Source organism: Trichosurus vulpecula, chromosome 6 (genome assembly GCF_011100635.1).
Source record: "Trichosurus vulpecula isolate mTriVul1 chromosome 6, mTriVul1.pri, whole genome shotgun sequence".
Lineage (NCBI taxonomy): Eukaryota > Metazoa > Chordata > Mammalia > Diprotodontia > Phalangeridae > Trichosurus > Trichosurus vulpecula.
This window is the reverse complement of record NC_050578.1, coordinates 82,658,181-82,671,389: the sequence shown is the minus strand read 5'-3', so window position 1 is coordinate 82,671,389 and position 13,209 is coordinate 82,658,181. Positions and strand designations below refer to the sequence as shown.

The following is a 13,209-nucleotide window of genomic DNA, read 5'->3' as shown; positions in this document are numbered from 1 at the left end:
ATCCAGAGCTTCCAGGTCAAAGGACAGGTATTACAAGGAGCCAGAGGAGCCACACTCAGGATCACACAATTTATCATCCACCACAATGAAAGATTTTAGAGGGCTTGGGAGTCAGTATTCCACAAGGCAGAAGATATAGCCTCATAAGCATCAATAACTTACTCAGTAAAACTGAATATTCTCTCACACAGAAAAAAAAAAGTAGACCTTAAATGTAATAGAGAAAATTCAGGAATTCCTGGATTAAAAAAGAAAACCAGAGCTGCATAGAAACTTTGAAATGCAAACACAGTAGTCAAGACAACCGAAAATGGTAAGAGTGACTAAACCAAGATGAACTGTTTGTATTCTAATATATGAGGATGATATATTTAACCACTCAAAACACTGCCATCATCAGAGGTCAAGGAGGGTGCCTAATTTGATAGAGCACTTGGGAGTGGTTCTGTTTTATAATGATGATCTTAAAAGAATGGAAAGGCTGAGGAAGTGGAATAATACATGAGGGTGAAAGAGAGAAGAAGGTTAGGAAAAATTCTCAGAATATGCAAGAAGAATATACAAACAAAGAGGTGGGAGGAGTGGATAACATTTGAAACTTGCTCTCATCTGAACTGTTCAAAGGAGGGAAGGATACACACACACACACACACACACACACACACACACAGAGTTGTGTTCAGAAATACATTTCATTCAACAGGGTAACAGGAAGGAGAAGGGAAATAGGTTACTAAAAGGGAGAAAGATTAAGAGGATTAATTCTAAGCAAAACAAACTCTAAGGATGCACAAAAATATTAAAGCAGCTTTTTTGTGGTGGCAAAGAATTGGAAATTGGGGGTGTGCCCATCATTTAGGAAAGGGCTGGACAAGTTGTGGTATATGAAGGTGATGGAATACTGTTGTGCTGGAAGAAAGATGAAGGGGATGGTTTCAGAAAAACCTGAGAAGACTTGTATGAACTGATGCAAAGTGAAGTAAGCAGAACCAGGGGAACATTATGCACAGTAATCGTAATATCATAATGAAGATCAGCTGTGAAAGACTTCTAGAACTCAGAATAGTATAATGATTAACCATGATTCCAGAGGACTTATGACTAAACGTACCTCCTGATAGAGAAGAGAAGAATTCAGAGGACAGATTGGGACACATTTTCTTTTGAGATAGCCAATGCAGAAATATGTTTTGCTTAGGAATTTGTAACAAGTTAAAAAGCTATAAACCATCAGGGGGACAAAAGAAAAAGCTGACTTCCATTAAAAATCATTTTATACACGACCATAGATCCATATTTGGACATCTTTGTATCCAAATGCATCACTCCCAAGGCAGGAAGCTGTGTAGGTACCCTGGGCACAACCTTGCCTGTAGTCTCAACTCTTACAAAACAGCCTGCTGGAACTTTTTATTATTGATACTTCATCTTTATCAAAGGTGAAAAACCCCAGTTATGTAAGTGTAAGAACCTGAAAGGGAAACAGGGGTGTGGCACATAGTTACAACATTCTGTAACATTATTATCATTACATGATAACCTTCTCCTTGGGGCCTTGCCTAGCCCCTCTGGCTGCTACTGCCTCTTCCCCTGCTCCAACCCCTTGCTGTGTAAATTGACCTTGTTTTCCTACTCGAAGGTGTACGTGTTTTCTCCCTCAGTAGGGCAGGAGCTCTGTTAGGGTTCAGTCTTTTTTGTCTTTGTAACAGAGGACTTGCGGTCAGTACAGACTGTGATAGAATAATTTCTCAGGATAGTGCAACCGCTAGGCATAGATTGCCCCCTGCTCTGGAGATCTCACCCTTGGAGGATGGACTTCTGCCCTAAGCTTATTCGATTCATAATCAGATTAAGGCCACGTAGGGGGAAAATAAAAAAGGTCTGCAGCATCACTATGTACTGTCCTGATTAATTGGTAAACTGGGCTATTTTCTTTTGGCAGGACGGGAAGCATAAAATCCAAGAGGAAAATGATAAACTAAAAAAGCCCTTGGAAGAAGGCCACACAATTCTCCCTACCAAGTATTGACTAAACTATAAAACTTGTTTAATGGGGGTTTGGGGTGAGAGGGTCTGTTCATAGTTTTTCCTGGAATAAACCAGGAACTGACCTTTTTGTTAATGGTTACAAGCCTGAAAATCATTTTGGAGATGTGGGAAGTAAATACTAAACTCAAGAGAATGGCTTGACCTGGTCCCCAGGACATCCCCCTCCCACCCTGGGCCTCAGCACTCACACCAACACCTCTTTATATTGCCCTAAAGAAGGCAACCTGTTTATTGCCTCACTTTGCTTCTGGGCTTATTTTTGTGTTTATCTCCAAAGAGCTCATCAGGGACCTTCAGTAGGTGTCAGGAGGGAACTTAGCAGGAGCACTGGGGCTTCTCAGGGTCAAAGGTCTTAGAGTCTAACATTTTTACCCAGTAGATGGGTAAGTGACTTGTCTGACACGTAGACACTACAGTGTGGGGTTAGCAGGGCAGGGCTTGAGCTCGGTGCCCCCTTCCCTCCTTTCTCTTTGGGTGTCTGGAATGGCTTGCCTCCTTCTGTTCTTTTTGGTTCAACACCAAAAGGCATATCTGTTCTATCTTGGTGGGGCAGAGAGGGCAGGGGCAGCTTTTCATGACTGTCCTCTCAGAAAGATATGAAAACAAGGGAAAAGGTGGTAGGATAAAGTTATGTAGTATATTATGCTTATTCTTGCCCAGTGTTTGCGCTTGCTCTCTCTCTCTTTCTCTCTCTCTCTCCCCCTCTCTCCCGCTCTCCCCCCCCTTTCCCTCTCTCCCTCCCTCCCTCCCTCTCTCCCTCTCTCTCGCTCTCTTGCTCTCTCTCTCTCTCTCATCTTCAGAATAGTCTTGTGTCATCTGGACCAAGAACAGCCCAGTGGAAACAGGACTCATACAACGCGCTAGGCTGGAGCATTTCGTTGTTTCTCTGTCTGTCCCCTACTCTGTGCTCTCTGAGCCCAGACTGATTCCAGGGTCCTTAACGCCAACCTCTTTAGCTCAGAATCTTAATCTTACACTGTGCTCTGAAGTGATTAGGTGTTTAGCTCTGCATAATTGAGAAGGAATTTAGAAGGGCCTGATAAGGATATCCATGTTGGGGTCCAACCTGGTTCAGACCTTCAATAATAATAACGATAATGATAGCTCACATTTATATGATGCCTGTTATGGGCCAGACAGTGTGCTAAGAACTTTACAAATACCAGCTCATTTGATGCTCACATCAACCCTGGAGGGCAGGTGCTATTATCCCCATGTTTTACAGTTGAGGAACCTGAGGCAAGCAGGTTAAGTGACCTGCCCTGGGTCACTCAGCTAATAAGTGTTTGAGGCCTTGACTCTAGCCCCAGTGAACCTAGAGCCTGCCCAGATTTCCTGAGGGTAATGGAATCAGCATTAGTCCAGAGTCTAATGGTTCTGCTTTGTAGACTTAGCCAAACTAAAACAGACCTGAAACCACAATCTAAATTTCCACTAGAGTTGGTCGGGGTTCTGCATCTGCATTGACAGACTGTAATCCAAGCTTATCCCCATTTATCATTGGTTCTTATTTGAAATTACTGATGAGCAAGGTCTAGGCTCTTTTTCTTAAATGCTTTCCATTGTTTCTTTTGAGATCAGATAACATCTGAATTTTTTCTTGGAAATCTCGGGAAGAGTCTTGATGAGATTTCATTCACTGAATGAATGATAATGCATTTGTTAATCCTAGAAGAACTGGGATTTAAGAATCCCTTGAAGGACCAAGCTGGGACAATTGTTTTGTTTTGTTGGGTTTTTTTATCCATGAGGCAAATAAAATAGCATTTACTGGGATGAAGATTTTTATTTTAAAGAAAAATGTATGTTTATATCAATTAACACTTGTTTTTCTTGTGTTAAAACATGATTTCTAGGATGGAAGATGGAGGGATAGGAGAGCAGATGATGGGAAAATTGGCCACCGGCTTTTTAGATTAATAAACTTTTCACCCTCAAATTCCATTTTTTCTCCAATTATTTCACTACCTTCCTCTCTTTCCTCCATCCCCCACACCCCCATCCACTGTGCCAGACCTCATTCTTTTCTATTTCCTTTGCTGGCAGAAGAAACAACATCCAAGTCAGATGACTTGTCCAAGGGCTTAAAGGGGAGGTGAAATAGAAAGGTTTCCCACTAGAAAGGGAAGCAGCCATCAGCTCAAATTGAAGGGTGGAACGTGGGCGTATGTCTTTCCACCACAGAGGGAACAGCCAGCATTCCTTCCCTGTGAGTGAGGTTAGGCTAAAAATGCCCTGTAGACATCAGCCTGAAGGAACCATGATCCTGCCTTCTTGACTTTAAAGCATCTGATTTCTGAGTTCTCATCTGCCTAGATGTGGACAAAGTTTTGCTAATTTTCCCTTTGTGTTTCTTCCTTTCTAGACTGCAGCCTCACTCTGATGAGCAGCAGGTAACCCTTTCTTTTCTTGACCATGGAGAGTTCTTCACAGCACCTGCCTGAAGTCTGAAGTGGGCTGGACTAGACCCAGCTAGGAACCGAGATAGTATGGGAGGAAGACATGGGGCTCTAGCCCACCATGGGAACACCGTGCTGTACCATGTCAGGCTTAAAGACTTTAGCCAAATGCTAAGCAAGATGCATGTCTCTCACCTAAACCCAATAGAACTGGCATTAACCCTGAGGATGTCATTTGTTTGTGGCATCTGAGCCACTTATAACTCTTATAATTTACCATTTGCTATTTGTTATTTACTTATTAATAATATGGGGGCAGTTAGGTGGCACAGTGGATAGAGCACCAGGCCTAGAATCAGAAAGACTCCTCTTCCTGAGTTCAAATCTGGCCTCAGACACTTACTACTTATGTGACCCTGGGCAAGTCACTTAACCCTGTTTGCCTCTCAGTCTCCTCATCTGTAAAATGACCTGGAGAAGGAAATGGCAAATCATTTCATATCTTTGCCAAGAAACCCCCAAATGTGGTCACAAAGAGTGAAAAACAACAAATTAATAATAAAATATGATTAATATAAAATACTATTATAATTACTATATAGTATCTATACTATATACTAGTTATACTATTATAGTTATATAGTAGTATATATAGTTTATATGGTATATATCTATATACCATAATAGTATATAGATACTATTATAATTATAATTAATATAATGCTTTAGTATTAATGTAATGCTTAATAATAGGATTAATATACTTTATATTAATATGTTTATTATTCAATTTAATAAATTATTAAATAATTTAAATACTTGAGGTTCCATTCCTAGTGGGATTGTATAGAGAATGCAAAACGACACAAAAGGAAAGTTATGTGAATATTTAAAAATTAGAATCATGTACTCTACAAGTGGGTCTGAAAGATTTTTCCTATGGAAATTTTGCCCATTGTTTTAATTAGTAGAAAGGATCAACGAAAGCAGTTAATAACAGCTGACATTTTATATAGTTTTGTCAGTTTCACAGCGAGCTTTGCCTACTTTCTCACTTGATTCTCAGAACAACACCTTGGCTAGACTCAGAAGACTTAGTATAGGGACCAATCAAAAAGCAAGAACAGTTCACGAAAGGAGAGAAGGGAACATTAAAGAATGTACTTGGAACCAAGAGCACCTAACCAGCTGTGTGTGTTGGTGTCTTAGAATCAGCCACCCCTGCTGGGAAAGCCACAGAGATGCCAGCTCTGCCATGAGGACAGCAGCATGACCAAGGTAATGAACTCTAAGGTTGCCCTAATGACTTGGCACAATCTATTGAATTTCAGAGTTTGGAGGAGTCATCTAGGAAAAGCCCCAGACATGTAGTTATCCAGAATCTGCTCGGAATTCTCCAATGAAAAGAGAACTCACTCTTTCCTGACCAAACTCATTTTGCTTTTGAACAGATCGAATATTTAAGAGATTTTTCTTACTCCAAGCCAAAACTCTGTCCCTCTGTAGCTTCTACATCTTCCTCTAATTCCTGCCAAAAAGAACCAACCTAATCGTGTCTTCAATCACCTGAAGACAACAGTAATGTCCACCCTACATCTCTTCTTCTCCAGCCTGAGCAACCCCAGTTCTTTTATCCATTCCTCCTATGGCATGGTCTCGTGGTGTTTCACCCACTTGGATACCCTTCGGCCTGTTAATGTCTCACCTGAATGTCCTTAAGGTCTGTTCATGTCTTTTCTTTGGTGCCTACACCGAGCACAGTAGTCTGACCAGGGTGGCCGTTCCCCATGCCTCTATTCTTAGTATAAATGAGATGACGTTACTGGCGGGGGCTCAGATTTATTGGCTCAAACATGACAGTTGACAGCCATGGTCTAAAGCATTTCTTTTTGGAAGGAGAGAGTCATATATTTGGAAATTTAGGTAATATTAAACACAAATAACAATAAAATTAAATTTTAAAAAAATCGTTCTAAAACTTAGCCAAGAAACAATCTCAAATACTATCTCTCTTTTTTTTTTTGGAAATTGATACATCAGGTCAGTAAATGGCTCCTTATCTCATCTTCCTCTGACCAGGACTAGAGGAACTCTGTCCTGATAGACCCACTTTATCATGCCTTCGAGCCCAAGGCACCCCTTCTTCCTCAACAGGGATTGAAGCCTTTCTTCCCTATGTTGCATTCTTGTTATCTAATACAGGACCATCTTGATTCTTTCTTCTCACTCTCTTCTGCATTGCCTCTTCCCATCCCTCCAGGGGGAGAAGGGAACCGTCTAAAAAGGTGGTAGATACTCGGATTTCATTCCGAGGCCACTGGCAGGTCAGCTGTTCTGCTTTTATTGATGTGCTCAGAAAATGCAAACTAATTTTAATATTAGCTAAAGATAAATTAGATCGCTGTCCCTGATAGAGTGAGTAGGAAGGTACCCCTTCAGTCTTTTCACCTCCTACTTTATGGGAGAGACCAACATGCCTATATTTCCTTTCCAAGGCCACCTCTGCACCTAGAGCTGTTGGGTACCTGGTCACATATCGCTTCACAAATCTTCCCCATAGTCAGGGAGGTAGTTTGTGAGTGTTACCTATTACAGGAAACCGCACAAAAATATGAAATGAGTTCTGTTCGCCAGACTAGTAATTGGCAAATTTGTTGTCACCTGGGATAGCTGCCTTCCCACTTCTGTAAGTCGTGGATTTGAGTTGAAGGAAGACTGGTAGAAGAGTGTAAAGCAGATTTTCAGAGAAATGAGAGCTGGAGAGGGGCATGTACCTAAAGTTTCAAATATATTTCTTATCTGAAGAAAAGTGCTTTAAAAGAGGGGTCAGCAAACTATGGCCCACAGTAGTTCTCCCTCTGTGCCTTACACTTAGAATATCATAAACATGACACAGAGGCCCAGAATGGCGGGAGGGGGTGTGTGCTGTGCACAGCTAGCAAAGTCAAACGGAGGGGTGTTGGGGGATGCCCCTTCACAGCCTGAGGACCTCCACATGAGAGAAGTATATTCTCAGGAAGGGTACCTCCCTCCTTTCTTTACAAAGATGGCGATACAGATGGGTGTAGAATATGGCACAATGGATGTGTTGGTTAATTTTGCTGAACCTGCAAGAGCTGGTGAATTTGCTGAATAAGGGAAGGAATCCCTTTGAAAATGAAGGTGATACTTTATAACAATTAACAGTAAAACAAAAAATAACGATTAACAGTAAAACAAAAAAAGGAATCGTCTTCTCACAGCCAGCCACTGACATTACCCATTGTTTTCTTCTTAAAAGAGATAACCATGGAGAGAGTCAACATATAATTCCAAATTCTGGTTTTGACATTGACTGTTTTACCACCATGTCACTTTAGTCATTGAAGAAAGTGTTGTATACTTGGATCATGATAGCTCTTACCTGGAGTGTCCTTGGCAGACTTTCATTCTCTACCGGTGGGTAGGCCAGCTCTTCCTACCTTTAGTTGATGTGTGCTCAGAAGTGGAAACTAATTTTAGTATTAGCTAAAGGTAAACGTAATTAGATCACCCTAAGCTAGGGGGACGTAAGTAGGTGTAATGCATTACAATACCCAGTTAAGAAAGTGATTTGGCTCTTTTCTTTGCATTACTTACTGCCTGTTGCTGTTAGTGTAAATAATTAATAATGTGTTTAACTTTGTAAACATACTAAACACCTCTAACCAGCTAAAACCTTTGGGGCTGTCTGTGGTTTGGGGGCCAGATCTCGTTTTATCCGTGTAGGAAGCTCCAATAGGCACCTCTGCTGCCAGTTGGTTAAGAGGTTAAGTGATTGGCATATCCTGTCGCTTGTCTTCTCGGGGTGGGAAGGAGGGAGTGAATTTGGAACTCGGTTTTTAAAAATGAATGTTAAAATTTTTTTTTACATATAAATGTTTAACAAAATAAATAGAAATATATTGAGGTTAAATGATTTCCCTAGGTCACATCAGCCCCATCAGGTAAGGACATGTATCTATCATTGTCTCCGTTGGCAGATGACACAAGGCAAGTGTTTCCCCATAGGAGGAGTGTGCACCGAGGACCTAGGAAGCATCCGCTGACTCATTCACTGTTTTGTTTGCTGATTTCTGGTTGTCTTACCCTTCTTCCCCCTCTTTCCTCTTCTTGGTAGAACGTGTGCAAGAATTGCGGAGGCACCTTCTGCGAGACCTGCTCAGCCAGCGAGCTGCCCCTCCCTTCCAGCATCAACCCCGAGCGAGTCTGCAATCCTTGTCATGACCAGCTGTTGAAGCTGTACTCGGTCAGCCCATCCTAAGGCTGGGGGACCAGAATGGGGACAGATCGCTTCATCCTGGGCTTAAGGGGTCAGACGCTGGCACCAAAGGCCAAACCTTAGAATCAGCCAGGATTCGGGGAAGAATAGAAATCATCTGAAGTCACAGGAGTCAGGCAGGGATAGTAGGTGGTAGGAGTGCTCAGAACTGCCTTCCCTCCTTCCACAGTGATGACAAATAAAAGTTCAGTTGACCTTTGTGTCCTCTTCAGAGTGCCCTCCCTTCAAGAGTGTATTTATTGTATGCAATGGATTTAGATGGCCAGATAGTTTTAGGAACAGGGGCAGAATTACTTCCTGAAGGAATTGTTCAAACCTTAAGAGAAAAATAATTTAGCATGTACAACCAAGTTTCCTTTAGACGTGTTGAATTGGCAGGCCCAAGGAAGAGCAAATGATAAAAGGTCATTTTTTTCCACCAACAGATGCTGATGAGTTCATGTTCCCATCCCCTCTAATCATCTTTGTCAAACTGTGAACTGGATCTCAGGGATACTGGTTATAGATTCTGAATGTATTTAATGCAAGGTGGCAATTTCTTGAATCTACTTTTAGCACCAAGAGGTTCCTGCTATTGGCCTAAATTCTTTCTGCTAGAATAGTAAGAAATTTAGAAATATGGCTACGTTTTATTCCCCAAATCCTTACCACAAGCACCCCACTGAAGTTACCCGTTGGTCAACATCTAAATTCCAATAGGCCAATCCCATAGAAAGAGGATGTTTGCTTCCAGTGTCCTCAACACCCCCTGTTGGGGTGGGAATTATAGGAAGTGCTTACACAGGTGGGGACTATGGTTTTGAAATATTGCATATACCATCAGACTGTTGGCTTTCCTTTTTTTAACCCGTGTTACAGAGGACTGCTTACTGGGGGTAAGAAAGGGATCTATTCAGAAACAGGTGAAATGAAAAGGCATCAATTTAAAAACTGTAGGAAGGTCAGTACAAGAATTTTAGCTTGAATATAGAGAACTGGTCTTGGTTAAACCAAGCATAAATTAAACCTGGATTTCATTCATCCACAGCTAGTGAATGGCCCTGAGATGATAGTGACTTTAAGCAATTTTAACAGCTACTTTTTCTGGGTTGGGCCAGTGATTTAGAAACACAAAACATGTTTTAATAGCAGAAGCAAGGGTTTGGTATTAGTGTTCTTTATTTGATGGGTCACATTGAGACAACCCTTGGTAGAAAGGAAAGGGAAGTAAGACATGGAACGTTTTCTGTACAAAAAAATCTCTCTGGCAGAATTGTGAGACACAGTATTCCAGTGATCTCGCCCCACCTGTAGTCTAAGAAATAGAACATTCTCCTTGGACCTAAAACTCCTGAGAAATAACTTAGTCCAGTGATGATTTTTTTTTCAATGCCATTTGCTAGAAAGGATTTGGGGTCTGAGTAGAAGAATAAGGTTATTTTCTTAAGGAATGTTGAGAAAATCCCTCAGAAAATGAATAGGGCCACTGGGTAAGGTTGACATTCAAGATTACTGAGTGATCCAGGTTTTTTTTCTCTTTTTGATTATTACTACTGATTTTTTTTCTATCTAGGCTTCTTAGGAAGTACAGGCTACTCCAAAATGGCAAAGGTGTTTGGGATCTGTCAGCTCTGAGGAGGAGGTAGTGAGTTCATTGTTCAGGGTGTCTATTCAGTGAAGTTTTGTTTTGATTTTCAAAAAAATAAAGCCTATATGGAATCTGGGTGCTTGTTATTAGTACGATAATTTAAAGAGATGACGTGATTACTAGTGTTAACTGCCTTTCTTTGAAAGAATTAGGAACATACAGAAAGGGAAACCAGCAGTTTAGTGGAGATCCTGAATTGATTAAGGCCCTGAAGTGGGTAGCACATCACCCCAAAGTTAGATTATTTACAATAAAGAGATGCTTTAAGAGGGGACTGACATTTATGAAACTTTTAGTTAACCATATTTAACGGGTGGCCTGCATCCCTCCACAGGCCTACTACAGGGCCCATTTTTTTGCATAAGACAACCTGCTGCTGCCTCTGCTAATCCAGGGTCTACGGAACCCATTAAAACAATCTTATTAAATAGACAGTTTAGGAGAATGAAAATTCCTGCTTTTAATGCAGGATGTATGTATGCAGATGTAGTTGATTTTGAGTTTCTAAGCTCTGAAAAGAAAAACTTTTTCTGATCATCTCTCTCCAGTTGATTCTTATAGGTGAATTTCATTTTTATTCCTCACTACATGCAAACCCAAGGCTTACTGATGTCCCTAGCCCCGGCCACTATTTTGAGTTTGTTTGGAACATCAGATTTGCACTGACTAAATAAACTTTTTAAAAATAATATTTTTTAACAAATTAGCTTTGTTCCCTTTAGTCACTAATCTGCCTGCTTGGGGACCCCAAATCCAAAGATTTCAAACGCTCGCAATATAATAAAAGCAGCCTTTGTGATCCCAGAATAACAGACAAGTGTCTAAAGAAAGAGGAGTCTCTTCAGGTATATATAGGATGGGTTTTCAGGAATGCTTTTAAGAAGTAGTGCCAGGCCAAAAATAATGCTGAGGCTAGCATCACTGCAAAAACTTGTTAAGCATATTAAAAGAGGGGTGGGCCTGGCCCTTCAGTATTCCAGTGTCATGAGACTGCTTATTACCCAATCTTCCAGAGTGTGTTTCTTCACTTTGGGTCTAGTAACTCACCCAACTCAGGCTCGTTCAGATCTCAGGACTCCCTCTCCCCCAGGGGTTCACTTAGTCTCTGGGTGGGCTTCAAGGGTGTTCCCTTGACTGGCTTGAATTTGAAGGTTGCAGAACAGTTTTGTTCTTAAATAAACTTATTTGACGATCACATTTTCTGGTTATTTTTTTCCCCTCTGCTCCATTTCTGTTACTATTCTGCCTCTGCTAACCAGAATACTTTCTGCTTAAGCTTTCAGAATCATCTTCTATACCAGTGTTATGGGCATGGTTCTCTTTTCCTAAGGACAGAATATAAAATCAAGCACTTTCCACTCACATATATACTCATTTTAACTTCATGATATCCTTGGGCAAATAGGATGAAAAGCTATTTCACTTTTTAAAACAGCCTAATATAAACTGAACCCCTTAAAGGGCCCCCTTTCTCTTAGGTCCTATCTGAAGATTCTCCCTCCTCCATCAGCCCTAATGGGGAAACTTTCCACTAAGAATTGAAATGTTTACCCCTGTCCAGAAGGGAGTATCTGTTCTCACACAATCCCATTCTATCATGTTTTGTGCCTCTTGTCCTAAGACTGTCAGAGTAAGTTACAGCTCTTAGGTTAGTACACCTTCTGCATAGCAGTTAATGAATTTGAATACATTATCCCACAGGAGACCTTGCTCAAAATAACTGGAGAAAAAAAATGACAGTGGGCTATTTCCCTCATCCAATTTAGGCCCTTAGCTTATTCCTCCTTGGAGAAATAGGTTAGTGGCACAGAATTTTCTTTCCACAATTAAGCACTGCATAATTAAACAGCATATTTCTGTTAGGCTGGGACCAGTTACCCTATTTTGCATTGTTATAAATTAGCAGTGTGAACTTAGCACATCCATTAGTTGCACTGATTGGGTCGTGATTGACCTAAACAACTGGGCATTTGCAGCCAAGTCCCCACTCAACCAAATGCCAGCCAAGATGGGGAAGCACATTCTTCCAATCACATTCTAACTCAATTCGGTCACTCAAGACAAAGGAAGCCTCTTGGCTGTTTGCTATACTTCAAAAAACCTGACTTGTCCCTTCCCCAGAAACAGGCCTTTCCAGGAAGGTTGAGGATGGGTTCTGTGTCCACGGTGTAGCACGTCAGTCATCCATGCTACGGGTACTGACAAGGTTCAACCTTCCAAGGTGTAAGCTTCAAAATGGTGCTTCCTCATGAACCTCTAAGAACAGTGACAACCAGCATGGCATCTGACAAGGGGAGCGGGCATCCATTTATTTCTACTTCAGCTGTAAAACTGAATTAAAATGCACACACACAGACACACCATGAATACTCATCAGTCTGAAATAGGCCTTCATTTATTGACTAACTTTACAGTACAGTGATTTGATATTTTTAGCTGGTAATTACATATGGTAATGTATTATGTGAGAGAAGACAAAACTCCCCTCCTCCAGACACCATCTCCCACAGTCCTGGGGTAATTAGTTTTCAGAAATGTGATTGTTTCTCCTGGTAAACTACATGACTGTTGTCCTGAGAAGAGGTGCAGCAAGGGGAGGGGAAAGCACAAGCACTTGGATTCACCTGGACAGGTGGACATCAACTTAGGTGAAGCACAAAACTTTGGAGTCAGTGGCTATGAATTGGTTAATGAAGGAATTAAAGGAGTAAACCAGAAAATACTGCCACAGTATGAGGGGAGCACAGCTTTGTCTACAGCCCTTCCTAGGACAGATCCAGTCCGTGCTTCACGGAAGCCAGTGCCGCATCACTAGCTCTGGGACCCCACCCACG

General features: G+C 41.3%; 1 protein-coding gene across 8 annotated transcripts in view; it reads left to right on the top strand.

Annotated features, from left to right (window-relative positions):
- RUFY3 (RUN and FYVE domain containing 3) overlaps positions 1-11,572 on the top strand; it is a 129,755-nt gene extending 118,183 nt beyond the window's left edge. For 5 of the 8 annotated variants that reach the window (XM_036762962.1, XM_036762965.1, XM_036762964.1 and 2 more), the window contains 4 exons: positions 1,943-2,022; positions 4,415-4,442; positions 5,658-5,726; positions 8,587-11,572. In XM_036762962.1, the coding sequence (XP_036618857.1) occupies positions 1,943-2,022; positions 4,415-4,442; positions 5,658-5,726; positions 8,587-8,730 (321 nt within the window). In that variant the 3' untranslated portion in view covers positions 8,731-11,572. The remainder of the gene's footprint in view (positions 1-1,942; positions 2,023-4,414; positions 4,443-5,657; positions 5,727-8,586) is intronic. The other 3 variants (XR_005010658.1, XM_036762963.1, XM_036762967.1) reach the window with 3 other exon arrangements.
- Positions 11,573-13,209: the final 1,637 nt, after the last annotated feature.